This window comes from Lepisma saccharinum, chromosome 11 (genome assembly GCF_977018435.1).
Source record: "Lepisma saccharinum chromosome 11, izLepSacc3.1, whole genome shotgun sequence".
Lineage (NCBI taxonomy): Eukaryota > Metazoa > Arthropoda > Insecta > Zygentoma > Lepismatidae > Lepisma > Lepisma saccharinum.
The window spans coordinates 21,313,455-21,328,201 of record NC_139239.1 but is presented as its reverse complement, the minus strand read 5'-3'; the positions used below and the strand labels follow the sequence as shown (position 1 = coordinate 21,328,201).

Sequence of the window (14,747 nt, the reverse complement as noted above, 5' to 3'; positions counted from 1 at the left end):
GCTTCACCTTTATGGTTAACTCTTTGCACCAGTAATCATTTCCCATAAATTTGGCTTCTTTCTTGCATGTGAATTGAATATATTTTACTTGCATTTTTTTAGACAAAATGATATAACACGGTAATGTATATTTCTAAGGATGATATAGATAGGAGTGTATTTGAAATTTGTTTGTAGATTTTATGTAAATAAAATATATAATGGGCATAAGCAGCCATATGCAATGCTGTAAGTCCAATAAATATATTGATGATGATGATCAAAACAAGACAAAAAGTTCGTAAATTTATTGCGGTTGAAAACTTTGACAAGCATCCTAATAACGATTTTTGTTCCGCCAAATATAGTGCACTTCGTATAATAACTTGGTGTCATGGCAAGGCAAGATAAGTGTGAACATTTTGTAGTAATTTGCATTGTAACTTTCAATGAGCTTAGAGATTTGTGTACATAATGATATTTTATAACATTGGTTATTTTCTAAAAATAATCATGTGAACAGCAAGAAAGTAGTGCAACTTAGTAATATTGCCTGACTTATCCTTAGAAAAATAACATGCCGAGTTCTATGCGTGCGGGAAAGTCTCCGTGTTCTCCGAGCTTGTTTTCAAAACACCAGCAAGGACAGCCTTTGAAAAGGGGTGAGAAACATATTCTACTCAATATTTATGTAACGTTCTGTCAGTGGTATCCTGAGAAACCAGTAAATGAAGTGGTTAAGTTCGTATCCCAGTGCAGTGGTGTGTCAGTGTCTGTAGTTTTAAGGGTTATGAAAGAGAGAATGACCGGGAGAGTAACAATGTATGCGGCTGCATATTCGTCTGATGTTTTGAGATCGGGTTCTCACATTCAGAGGCTCTTATATAAAATGAATAGGTGCGGCGAACTCAGATGATTTCGGTCATGAATCAGCTGACGCGGAGTGATACATCGAATCGGTGAGACCGTTTGTTTACAGAAGGTCTCAGGGTTGGTGATTTACACTATAGAAATATATTAATTGCTCAAGTTAGAGTAAAATTTATTCCAGAATGCCAATTTCAGAGTCGAAATTTACAGTTTAGTGATTAGCACCATGCTAAGTTGTGATTTGTAACTGGTAGAGGTTACAAAGGTTTGAGCTTGGAAATTTTATGAACAAAGTGCCATTTTAGTGGCTTATAGCCTTTGTTGGCAACACTAGCAGTCCAAAATTTTATCAGTAATGTTCACAACTACTAACTATACAATCACATAAATGGCACTTCTCAAAGGATTCTTGGCTGCATTTGATTTCCCTAGTACAGGGTGGTGGCTCTAGGACCATGATAAAATCCAAGTATATATCCAGTTTTCAAGGCGAACTTTCAAAAAATTCAATGGTAAAAGCAGATGTTTTCTCTATTTTGACCTTATGTGTTAACAACTATCACCACATACACAATTACAGGGTGTACACGATGAAACTCCGGGGTTTCGACGCAATGTTAAAAATCAGAAAATAAAGTTACGCCAAATCCAGTCTTTTGTATTTGGTGCCATATACGCTCAAGTTTGTGTGGGTTTTTTCTTTTGTTCACACGTGTCATGCTTGATAGAGCTGTTGTCGCTTTTGTGAAAATGGCATCTTCTCAAGAGAAAGCACATGCTGTGCTATGGTTTGCGGAGTCAAAATCAATTGTTACGGTGGAGCATAAGTTTTGGCGTGTCTTTAACAAAACACTGCCAACGGACAAAAGCATCAGGGCACGGTATAGAAGTTTTCTGGAAATGGGGAGTGTGTTGAAGAAGCCAGGGTAAGGAATGGCACTTTTCCAGATCGTTGGATCAGACAAGGTGGCCCTATCCCCTGGCCACCACGTAGCCCAGATATCACTTCTCTGGGAGCATGTTAAGGATGCAGTTTACTCAATGAAGGTGCCAAACGTGAATGCTTTGTATAACCGAATTGTCGGTGACGACATGCTGTTGTACATGCTGGACATTCTTCGTGTCACTAAAGGTGATCACATAGAAGTGTGGTAATTTATTGTAAGAAACATTTTGAGTTGCTCTTTGCAATAAAATTACCAAAAAATGTGCAGGTGTGATCGTTTTAATTTCCTCTTACTTCAAAATCCCTGAGGTTCATCATGTATATTAACAGTATAAAGGAGTCTGTGCAATTCTAATGTATCCAAAAATTTAAAATCAATTCAATTGAATGGTATATATATTTAATTTACATTTGCCATTTCACATACTTAGACAAGAAATACATCCACAAACACTAGTCACAAATGTTACGGGATATAGTAATCTACGAAAAATTACCTATTGTACCTATTTCAACTACAGGGTTGAGCATGGCATCATTTTAAAGCTTATGAAGAGGGCTTTCATTTGATATATGTGTTTAGTTTTTTGCGAAAAAACAAATTTTGAAAGGTTTTTCAAAATTTTATTTAAAAATTTCCAAAGAACAAAATTTTCAAAAATTTTACACATACTGGTAAACATCTACTGAAGGTTCAGTCAAAATTTCAAGGTGGTATCTCTTAGGTATCATATTAAAAGTCAATTCCTTTCAAGACCATGCGATAGTTTAAGTTAATATATTTTACATACCTAACCACATTATAAATACAGAAGTAATATTCACGTCACAAAACGCCATGTTAAAATTAAAGCTCATTAAAAGAGAATGACACCAAATTGAGCTCTCTACATCAAATAGATTTTGATCTACTTAAGAATGTGTTTTCAAAATTTGTAGAATTAAGACCAAAGAGTTGCATAATAGCAGGAGCCAGTGGTACCCACACTGTATGTGTTTGTACCACTCATCAAAATGTTAAACTAATGATAGCTGGAGCTCACTTAAATAAAATAACTCTCCCAGGACATGACAATCCATTAAAAACATACAAAGATTGTCTTTCAAAAATAATGTGTAGGATACCACAACAGAAGTGTTTTCTAGATGAGTGTGATTCCTGTCCCAGCATAATTGATTTCAAGGAAGCCTTGATAACAAGCCTTGAGGAAGAGATGATTGAAAATATAACCTACAAGCAGTGGATATCAGTGGATCACTATTCCTTTGAGACAATTACTAAATCCACAGAGGAATTTGTTCCAAGATTTTTCAAATCAGTTGATCAACCTCAAGAGAGAGACACAATTTTATAGCCAAACAGCAATCAGTATATTTCTTTGAAAAGAAAAATTCTCTAGTGCATGATGAAGCTGTGGTGACATGTGATTTTGCTGTGAATTACTCATTTATTTTGCAGGATGAAGTACAAGGGTTCCACTGGAACAATTCAATGGCAACAGTTCATCCATTTGTAATGAAGATATTCTAAAACATAAGACTGCTTGATTCACAACACAGTTCTTGTCCATATTTTCCAAAGAAAGCTTTTAGATTTCTTGAAAATTGATTGTCTGCCAAACTTACAGAAACTATATTACTTCTCTGATGGATCAGCAGCGCAATATAAGAACCGCAAAAACTTTGCAAATTTGTGCTACCATCATAGAGATTTCGATGGCATTGTGGCATTTTTATGCAGCAGCACATGGTAAGCAAGTGTGTGATGGTGTTGAAGGGACAGTAAAGAGGCTGGCAGCCAAAGCTAGTCTCCAGAATCCTCTTTCAAACCAAATCATGACACCACTCCAGCTATTTGATTGAGGAAAGGAGAACATTCCATCAATAACTTTCTTTTATGTGACAAATGACGAATATTTGGAAGAGAGACTTTGACAGACACAGTTTGGTGAAGCTGTAGCTGTAACAGGGACTCAGAGGTTTCATGCATTCATACCAGTAAGCACAGAAAAACATGGAGACTAAAGTGTTTTCTGCATCTGAAGAAACTTTGGTACATTGTGTTAGAGTTAATGCAGATGTTGAAAATGTACCCTTTGAACACATCACAGGTTTTGTAGCAAGTGCGTATGATGCCAATTGGTGGGTGGGATGTGTACTTTCGAAAGATGGATGTAGAACATGAAGTGCAGGTGTCTTTCTTGCATCCCTGTGGTCCAGCAGTCATTTAGTTATCCAAGGCGACCAGATGTTCTTAAAATCCCAAGACACGCAGTCCTTTGCAAAGTGGACCCTGTAACAGCCACCGGTAGAACATACCAGATCAAGCAAGAGGAGATGACACAAGCATCATACATTTTATCAAAGAAAGACTTTCTGTATCAATAAGCATTTTATTGGTATGTATGCTTCTGTATTTATAATGTGGTTAGGTATGTAAAATATGTTAACTTAAATCATCGCATGGTCTTGAAAGGAATTCACTTTACATATGATACCAAAGAGATACCACCTTGAGTAGATGTCCAATATGTGTAAAATTTTGAAAAACCTTTCAAAATTTGTTTTTCGCAATAAACTAAGCACGTTGTATATACCAAATGAAAGCCCTCTTCATAAGCTTTAAAATGAGACCATGCCCGGCTCTGTAATTGAAACAGGCCTCTTGCAAATTGTATTTAAAGTTTCAGGGGTGAGCAGTTTTTGGGCAATTTTCAAAATTCAATAACTCAAAAATTGGCAACATGAAAAATAAAAATAAAATATTTTTTATATTTCAGATGATAAGAAACGTGTATACGAAAAATTAGTCAAATCCATGACATCAAATTTCAAAATTTATTTCTTCTTGGTTGATTTGACATGGAATTACCCTAACGAAGTAAACAGATTGAGAGAATTTGGTTTTATTTTCCATATAGCTTTCTTTTATTTTCCTTCCTCGATAAAAATAAAAGCTAAACTAAAAAACTTGCCTCAGGACATTAATAAATAAGTATAAATTCAATGGGATTTCATGTCAAAGGAGATAAATTCAAGCATAATTCCTGGAATTCCCGGTGAGTAACCACCCTGTAGTAATACTTCCTATGCTCCATTCCAGCTGTACTGAGAGAAAATCTAAGTTGTGTGTAAAACAAAATCAGGGTTGCTACGTTTTTTTTGATTATGAATTTCCCTTACATTTCCAGGTTTTCCAGTCCAAAACTGAAATTTTTCCAGACATTTTTTTAGCAAATTTCATTTTACACACACACACACGAACACATGAAAATTCTAAGAGTAAAATGTAAAATAACAATCGGCATCAAATGTATTGGGTGCTACAATCAGGTGCACCTAGCCTTCAGGCTAAGGTAACAGAGGTACATTATTTCACCATAACAAATCTCCACAATATATATATATTGGATAAAAGCAAGGAGGGCCAAAAGGGCTAAGTAAAAATCAAAGAAGGTAAAAGGAAACACTCACCGGACAGTAGAAAAATTCAAAATTTTCGCTAATTTCATAGCAACCGGAAGTTCCGTCTATTTCTCCTCACACCGATGATGCTATGAAATTAGCGAAAATTTTGAATTTTTCTACTGTCCGGTGAGTGTTTCCTTTTACCTTCTTTGATTTATATATATATATATATATATATATATATATATATATATATATAAGTTCATAAAACATACATAATTTTTAATTTTCCAGCGGATTTATAGTGTCGTAGAAAATGCTGTACGCAGCCCCTGGAGAAATTTTTGTTGCATATAGGAATTTTTATAGGGAATGCCAACAAGACTAAGATCTATAAAATAATAGACGATAACCTCATCTTCACCAACCTTTCCGATAATTATGATCATATTGTCAATGTACTTTAGCTATCAATCAGATATGTGGACTGCAAGTTTTACTCTGATATTCTTTCTAATATCTAGTATTTGCAGAAATTCGAAGGAACCATAAATTTGCAAGAGACTGAGAATCATAAGAACGAAAGAAACAAATCTCTAAACTGAAACTTTTTTTTTTGGAAGTGGAAGTACATGGACCGAACCCAGAAGAGGAAGTGAACTGTTTGTTCAACTTTACAACGTTTTCTCTCGCAGACTCCAAAATGCACATAAATTCCAAACGATCTGCAAAATTCAGTTTTCCATAAGCGTAGCAACCCTGAAAATTTACTATCAATGTAAAATTTCACAGCAAATTATTATTTATGATTTTCGTCGTATGGTCAGTACTTAGGTCCTTTTTGTCTGCATCTGCTAAGAAAACTTTGTACTGCCAGTGTTGTCAACTAGGATTTATAACACTTTTATTGAATCACCCATAAAATCACTATTCGAAAACCCATCAGGAACTGTACATGATCAATATTGGTTGAAAACTAAAGATTACCCTGGCATTAGTCACCCTGTGAAAAATCTTTCTTACCTCTTCTCCCTCACTTTAGTATTCTGAAGAAAAAAAAATATATCTCTACAGTTTTCAAGTTATTATGAATGAAAGTTAGGGTTACACAACTTTTGACTTCAGTAATTTCTTAACCACAAACTCGCAAAATATTGGGCAAGGGGTGGGTACTGATGTGCGTTACCAAATCATGATGGCCGATGTCCACAAGGCAGTCTCTTAATTTTCTAAAATTAATCCTTTCATCCTTTTAACCATTTACCTGTCAGTTTTTTACCTTTTTAATGTAATCTTGGACAACCCTGAAGAAAAACCCAGAAACCAATTTGAAAAGTTGGTTTTAGAAAGGAAGGTTTGAAACCACACGTAAGTAAATCTAACTTGTTTCTATTCAATCATTCCATTGTCAAATCATAAGTAAAAACTAACTTGTTTCTATTCAATCATTCCATAGTCAATGATTTAGGCTGTTATACAAGAACTCTCATATGATACAGGACAAGCAGTACTGAAGAACTACAAAATTCTTCAAAAATAACATTGCATTGCAACAACTTACCTTGCCCCAAATATGTCCTTTTTTGCTAAATGATGACCAGCTAGTACCTTTAATCTCAATCTTTTGGTTCTTTCCCCTGCCTGTAAGACAGATAGAAGACACACTAGTAATACAGTTTCTAACACTTTCACACAAAACAAAACTAACATATCAACGCTGAGTAGTTAGGAAAGTAATATTTTCCAGAGCCATTAATTCTGTGGGATACAGCAGATTCTATTATGCATATCACAGCGTGTGTACATATATATTTGTTACTTTACATTGCTCTTAGCGGAAATGTCATCAGTTTACTACTACAGAAAAAGTGAAAACGGACTCAAATATGAATACACAATGTAGGTTGTAATGTAAAATTGCTTGCTAAGAATATAGGGTAAAAGTTTACTTTCTTTTCGTTCTTGCGCTTCTGTAAGACACAAAATGGCACGTACAACTTCATAGATCGTCGTGCTTGTGTTTTGTCGATTTTCATTGGGTATGCAGTGTTTCCAACATTCTTAACCGAAAAAATACAAACATAGTTAAAATGCTTTGAACCATTGACGATAGCCCCAAGACACATTACGTAAGGTTAAGTTAGGTTAGGCAAACATAGTTAAAATTCATAATTAAAATTTGTTTAACTATGTTTGCCTAACCTAACTGAACCTAACCTAACCTTTTCTCATGTTGGCCCAAGTTCCTTTTGTTTTATTGCGATTTCATCATGTTACAAATGCAATTTTTACATGGTTCGATTTCTGTTAACACATACTGCGGAGTTTTAGCGATCACTTAATATTTTGTTCAATATATGCTATTGTGGTTAGGTTAGGCAGGTTAGGTTTGGTTCCCTTAGCATTAAAATAAAGTCCCTAAATGCAATAATCTAAGGTTTTGAGTTACTTCTACATTCATTCCCACGCTTCTACGATATTTACTGTCGGTTGTCGACAGAGAATATCTTGTCCATGAGAAGTGCGTAAGGTAATTTTCAGTTTTTTTCCCAACATAAATAACTTTCTTCGAGTACAAACAGCGCTCATTACTTTAAGGAAGGTTCAAATTTCGTGTGACAATGATTTCCAAAATTCTACGATAATTAGTCTTTGTGCTAGGACAAATCATAAAACAATCGGAACAGTTAGCGGTTGGAAACACTGCATACCAAATGAACATCGACAAAACACAATCACGATGTGCCATGATCTACGAAGATGTACGCGGCAAAGGCTATTGTGTGTCGGAGAATTAATTTTCAACAAAAATAATGAATTTCCGCTATGATACATTCCCACATGACAGAAAACACCTTCCAGATGTTCAATAATGCTAGAGGAACTAATTTCCATAAGTAGTTTCTTCTGTAAAAATGAAGAAATGTGTTTGTGGATAGTAAACTTTTACCGAATACGGGTCATGTTTCCATTTGTGTAATGCTTTCATTAACTGTAAATGTGGGTACCAATGGAATCAGAATTGGTCCACTTGTGATTTTACATGCAACTGAAAGCATTAAAGAAGCTCTGGAATCACAATTGAATGACAACTAAGAAATTACCTTCCTTTCTAAATCATGTACACACATATGAATGAATCAATATATACATAATTTCATACTATTTACTAAAATAATGGTAAGCAACCTGAAACTGCATGCATCACAAGCTCGCTTGCATAGTTACTGTTCTGTCTCTGGCTTTGTTATGTGCTATAACAACATCTAAGAAGTTGTTGTTCTTCAAATATATCTCGTGAATTACATGAGACATGAAGTAGAGCCCTTCAGTAACAGTTTGATATAGGCAAAACGTATTTCTTCAATTTTACAGGAGAAAGTACTTACCGAAATGGGTTTATTTATACTTTAGGAAGGTCTTGGAAGTTTGTTTTCACCTCGTTGAAATTTTTTTGCCGATAAATCATGTAATTTTCGACATTAATGTCACTCCGATGCACGAAAGCTGTTCCCTTGATGTCCGTCTACTACGTGAACCAAATATTTGCGAGCGTTTCATGACGTCACAACCGGTCAGTGTTTCCAAATGCACGGTTTTGTAACTGTGTAACAGTTCTAGAACGTAAATAAACGTGAGTTACTGTTCATCATTTCTGATTACGAACTTGCGACAACATGACGTGCATAGGATCAGTGGCGTGCTCAATGTGAGGTTGATGGGGGTTATAAACCCCCCCCCCCCACCCTTTTGGCCCAGTATCTCTAAGGCTATTTATGAATGATTCGTGGGGCTATTTATGAATGGTTCGTGGGGCTATCCGTGAATGGTTCGTGGGGCTATTTATGAATGGTTCGTGGGGCTATCTGTCAATGGTTCGTGGGGCTATTTATGAATGGTTTGTGGGGCTATCCGTCAATGGTTCGTGGGGCTATTTATAAATGGTTCGTGGGGCTATATATGAATGGTTCGTGGGGCTATCCGTGAATGGTTCGTAAAAAATTTCTAATTTTGAAAAACAAATTTAACTATCTTTCCTAACCTAACAGAACCTAACCTAACCTTGCCGTGCATGGTTCGGGGGGCTATTTATGAATGGTTCGTGGGGCTATCCGTGAATGGTTCGTGGGACTATCCATCAATGGTTTGCGGGGCTATCCGTGAATGGTTCGTGGGGATATCCGTGAATGGTTCGTGGGGATATCCGTGAATGGTTCGTGGGGCTATCCGTGAATAGTTTGTGGGGCTATTTATGAATGGTTCGTGGGTTTTTCGAACCCGAAAAAAATAATAATTGAAAAACAAATTTAACTATGTTTCCTAACCTAACCTTGCCGTGCATGGTTCGTGGGTCTATCCGTGCATGGTTCGTGGAGTTTTCGAACGTAGAATAAAATACAAAATCAGTAACACGAAGTAGGTATTTTTCTATGAAGATGGTTGCAACACTTCATAACCACTGATCATGGACTACGCTAGTCAAGATTTCTCCGCCATAACGCAAGCGAAAGCGAACAAAATAAAAATACTCAATATTTCGAAAATTGATATTATTTGCGTGCAAAAAACGAAACGCGAAATAGAAGAATCCTTACGAATGCAGAATATGTAAGTATCAATGTGAAAAATACAAAAATAAGGGAATTAGAGATGTTTGGTGGTTACCGAAATTTTAATGTTTTCTCCCCTCCTTCAATTTATTCGGCCGGTAAAACATGTATTTTTTTACATTAATGTTTCTGCGATGCACAAAAGCTCTTGCCTCCATTACCTTCGACTACGTGAACCAAATGTTCCTTGTGTTCGATGACGCAACCCCCGGTCAGGGTTTCCAACGACACCATTGTTTTCCCAGAACATGACAATTTTAACTATGTTTGCCTAACCTAACCTTGTCGTGGGGCTATGTAAATGGTGGTGGGGCTATGCATCATGGTTCGTGGGGTTTTGGAACCCGGAAAAAAAAATACAAAATCTGTCACACGAAAGTAGGAATTATTCAGTTAAGATTGTTTGAAACACTGCATACCCACAGATGATAGACAACGCTAGTCAAGATTTGCCCGCCATATTGCGTGTAACGGAAGCAAAAAAGCAACAAACAATAAATACTCGTAATGTGAAAAATTAAAATTATTTCAGTGAAAAAAGCAAAATCCCACCTTAAATAATGTTTCGCAATGCATAATAGGTAAGTACGAATGTAAAAATGACGAAATGGACGAGTGAAATGTGTATTGCCTATATCAAACTGGTAATGAGCCCTCCTTGACCTAGTTATAAACTACGATTTTTTTTATAATTGTAGAACAGTAGCAAACTGATGATATCATTGCATACCAACAAGAATGAATAGTGTGACATATCTAATCTATATATCACAATATTCCGTAAATCTGGAAATCAGTGACAAATGACAACAAAAACAATCCAGATCGCCGATTCAACGGTGGAAGAATGATCTCATCATAACGCGAATAACTACAATGACTATAATAATGGATTCAGGCAATAAACGCTTCTTAATCTAGCCCGATTAATCGCAACATTATTCAGTAACCAAAACTTATACAGTGCTAAATTAAATATAGATATCCAAATTTTTCCTATTTTCGTACAAAAGATTTGTGAAAAGCTAATGACATTCAATTTTATTGTAAGAAAGGCAAAATGTTGCTTTTGTAGGATGACATTTATATTAGTAAGTAACTTCCTGATACGACATTCCTTGGAAAGTACTGCAGCCTTACGCAATGTCTCGGATTAACGTTCACGCTAAGTAAAGAAAGCTTACCTGCCCATCCAAAGTTTGCTGTGTGGAGTAACCATACTCTCTTGTACTAGCCATACAGAAGACTTATTTTCCGCAATTAACATTTATTTTGCCAATGCAAACAAACCTTCATTCCTAGTTCTTTACGTTTGCCACAACACAGGTTACTGCAATGTTATGTTATTCTTCGTAGACAGTTGGTTACGATCAGCAGGATCTCTCTGACTCATTGCTGTAACACGAAACACAAACGTCTTTTCTGATATAAGCGGTGTTTGTTTCAAACAATTTACGCCATTTGGTGCAAACACATTAGGATCGGCAGTGTTAAAGATACCTTGGTCAGTGTTATCAATCACGTTTTTTAATTTCAGGGGGTTTATCCAGACTTACGTCTGGGAAAGCTGTTAGGTCATTGTAGAATTATATTTAGCACCAAAGTGACCACAAATTGGACTTTCGTGTGTGTGTGGGGGGGGGGGGGGATGGGTGTGAAGAAATCACTGGAGAGATCAACCAAACGCAGCTTCGATTTCAAATTACATGTTCTTATGAACCTGCATCAAGCTAGTGGTAATTATCAATCTCCTATGATGTATGTTTGCACCGTTAAAGAAATTAAACTACATGTGAAACACAGGCACGTACCCAATGGGGGCTTAGGGGGCTCGAGCCCCCTCGAAAGTTTTCAGTTTACACTGGATAAAATGAGTTTTTTTGTTTCTTGTGGTGTGAAATAAAATAATGTAACGATAATTTAAGGAGAGAAATAGTTATCGAGGCAAGACGGAGAATGTTCTGTAACCCTTGTTATTGATAATAGCACCAATCCAAGGTGGGGATCAGGTGGCTCGAGCCCCCACCTCTCAGGAAATCTTTCAGTTTACACTAGATAAAATTAGGTTTTTGGCTTCTTGAATAATGTGACGATAATTTAACGAGATAAATAATTATCGAGACAAGACGGAGAGTGTTCAATAACCCTATTATTGTTAATAGCACGTATCCAAGGTGGGGATCAGGGGACTCGAGCCCCCCTTCAGTTTACGCGAGATGAAATTAGGTTTTTGGCTTCTTGAATGTGATGATAATTTGAGATAAATAATTATCGAGACAAGATGGAGAATGTTCTGTAACCCTGTTATTGTTAATAGCTCGTATCCAAGATGTGGATCAGATGGCTCGAGCCCCCTCAGGAAACTTTTCAGTTTACACTAGGTAGAATTAGGTTTTTGGCTTCTTGAATAATGTGACGATAATTTAAGGACATAAATAATTATCGAGGCAAGACGGAGAATGTTCTGTAACCCTGTTATTGTTAATAGAACGTACTCAAGGAGGGGACCAGGGGGTTCGAGCACCCCTTAAGTTTAAGCGAGATGAAATTAAATTTTGGCTTCTTGAATAATGTGATGATAATTTGAGATAAATAATTATCGAGACAAGATGGAGAATGTTCTGTAACCCTGTTATTGTTAATAGCGCGTATGCAAGGTGTGGATCAGGTGGCTTGAGACCCCGCCCCCACACATGAAATGTTTCCGTTTACATGAGATAAAATTAGGTTTTTTGCATCTTGGAGAATATGATGATATTTTGAGAGAAATAATTATCGAGACAGGATGGAGAATATTCCTTAAACCTGTTATTGTTAATAGCACGTATACAAGGTGGGGATCAGCAGACTCGATCCCCGTCTCCCAGGATATTTTTCAGTCTACACTAGATAAAATTAGTTTTTTGGCCTCTTGAATAATGTGACGATAATTTAAAGAGATAAATTCGTATCAAGGCGTGATGGAGAATGTTCTATAACCCTATTGTTGATAATATTGCACGTAAACTTTTCTTGCGTTCCATACATGAGACCAGAAAAGATTTTAATAACCAACTTAGCGCGTCTGAACTCAACAATTTTTTTATTAATAAAGTTGAAGAAATCCTGAACAAAGTTTCATCTTGCCTAAGTAAAAATGATTCAAGTTCTTATTTAAATGGATTATTAAAACCTACAACTACTTTTAATTTTCATCTTCTTGAAGTAAAAGACATTGAAAGAGCAATCATTAAAATGAGTAGTAGTAGATGTGAGGATATTTATAACTTAAGCTCTATCATATTGAAATATGGAGTAAATTTTATAAAGGAACCTTTAACTCACATTATAAATTCATGTATTATTGGGTGTGTTTTCCCTGAAGATTTCAAGCTTGTAAAAGTGATACCCATATTTAAAAAGGGTAATAAGTCTTTTCCTGATAGTTACAGACCTATTTCGTTGGTTCCAGTCATATCAAAAGTTTTTGAGATTGTCCTAAATAATCAGATTGTTGATTATTTTGAACAAAATAAGTTATTTAGTAACTCTCAATTTGGCTATAGAACTGGGCTAGGGACTGTTAAGGCTGCTGTCTCATTCTTGAAAAATTGTATATTAGGGTTAGACAGTAAGAAAGTTGTTAATGTGAAACTATATGATTTGTCCAAAGCATTCGATACTGTATCTCACTCTCTTCTGCTAAAAAAGTTAAGATTTTATGGTTTTGAGGATGGAGCGCTGTCACTTTTGCAATCATATTTAAGTGGGAGACCTCAGAGAGTAGTTTTTGAAGAAACGGAGTCAAACTTGTTACCTGTTAAACATGGAGTACCTCAAGGATCTATTCTGGGTCCTATTCTTTTTATTATTAACATAAATGATTTGCCATATAACATTTCAACACCCTTGGTCAGTAGTTACCTATTTGCCGATGATATCAATATCTGTTTGAACTCTGATTCTAATAATCTTTTAAGGTCCTCATTAAAATCTACTTCCGATATTGTACAGGACTGGTGTACTGCTAACTTGCTTTGTATAAACACTGATAAGATCCAAAACTTGGAACTTACATATTATAGTAATAATCATAATACAGGGCATGAAAAGAATTCTGTCACCTTTTTGGGATTCTTAATAGATCATCATTTGGAATGGGAGGATCATATCAGTAGAGTTGAATCCAGGGTTAGCAAAGGGGTTTAATTAATCCGTAGGTTAAGATTGTGTGTAAGCTTGAAGGTTCTAAAAACTGTTTATTATGCACAGATACACAGTCACTTAAGCTATGGTACCTTACTTTGGGGTCATCAGCCTTCAATAAAAAGGTTATTAAAAATGCAAAAAATATGTGTAAGATTAATGTGTGGTCTTCCAAGCCGTGGCCACTGTAAGTTAAGTTTTGTTAGACTAGGTATTATGACAGCTCCTGCTATCTTTGTATTCCAATGCCTACTCTATATAAAAGAGAACATTCACATTTATGAGGAGTTAGGGTGTTCACATGCCTATCAAACCAGAAATAGGGATTGTTTAGGATTGTTTAGATGTAATTACAAGAAGACACAAAAAACCTTCTACTACATGTCAGTTAAGTTTCACAATGCTCTCCCACTGTCTTTAAGGCAACTGCCCTTTTTAGAATTCAAAAGAAAAGTACAAAAAATATTAACCGATAACTGTATATATAGGGTAGAAGAATTCTTTGAAATTAATTGTATTAGGTAAAATAGTTATGATTGTAAAACAATAATGTTAACAACTAAATTTATGTAAGTGGTGTTACGTTTCTAAAATACTTTTTGGATGTTTTTTTTGTAAGATCTATAGATACTTTATATGTACATTTCTGACGATTGTAATACATGTGATGTTCTCACATGTTTCTACAATAAAAATTATTATTATTATTATTATTATTAATTGTTTCGCGATCCAGCTGTATTCCGGAA

General features: G+C 35.5%; 1 protein-coding gene across 2 annotated transcripts in view; it reads right to left on the bottom strand.

The window, feature by feature from the left end:
• The window catches only part of Nedd4 (E3 ubiquitin-protein ligase Nedd4), a 44,045-nt gene extending 32,832 nt beyond the window's left edge, over positions 1-11,213 (bottom strand). Inside the window, exons 1-2 of one of the 2 annotated variants that reach the window (XM_083130800.1) lie at positions 10,998-11,213; positions 6,765-6,844 (exon numbers count right to left, since the gene is read on the bottom strand). In XM_083130800.1, coding sequence (XP_082986926.1) covers positions 6,765-6,844; positions 10,998-11,051 — 134 coding nt within the window. In that variant the 5' untranslated portion in view covers positions 11,052-11,213. The remainder of the gene's footprint in view (positions 1-6,764; positions 6,845-10,997) is intronic. The other variant, XM_083130801.1, reaches the window with a different exon arrangement.
• Between the last annotated feature and the right edge of the window lie 3,534 nt (positions 11,214-14,747).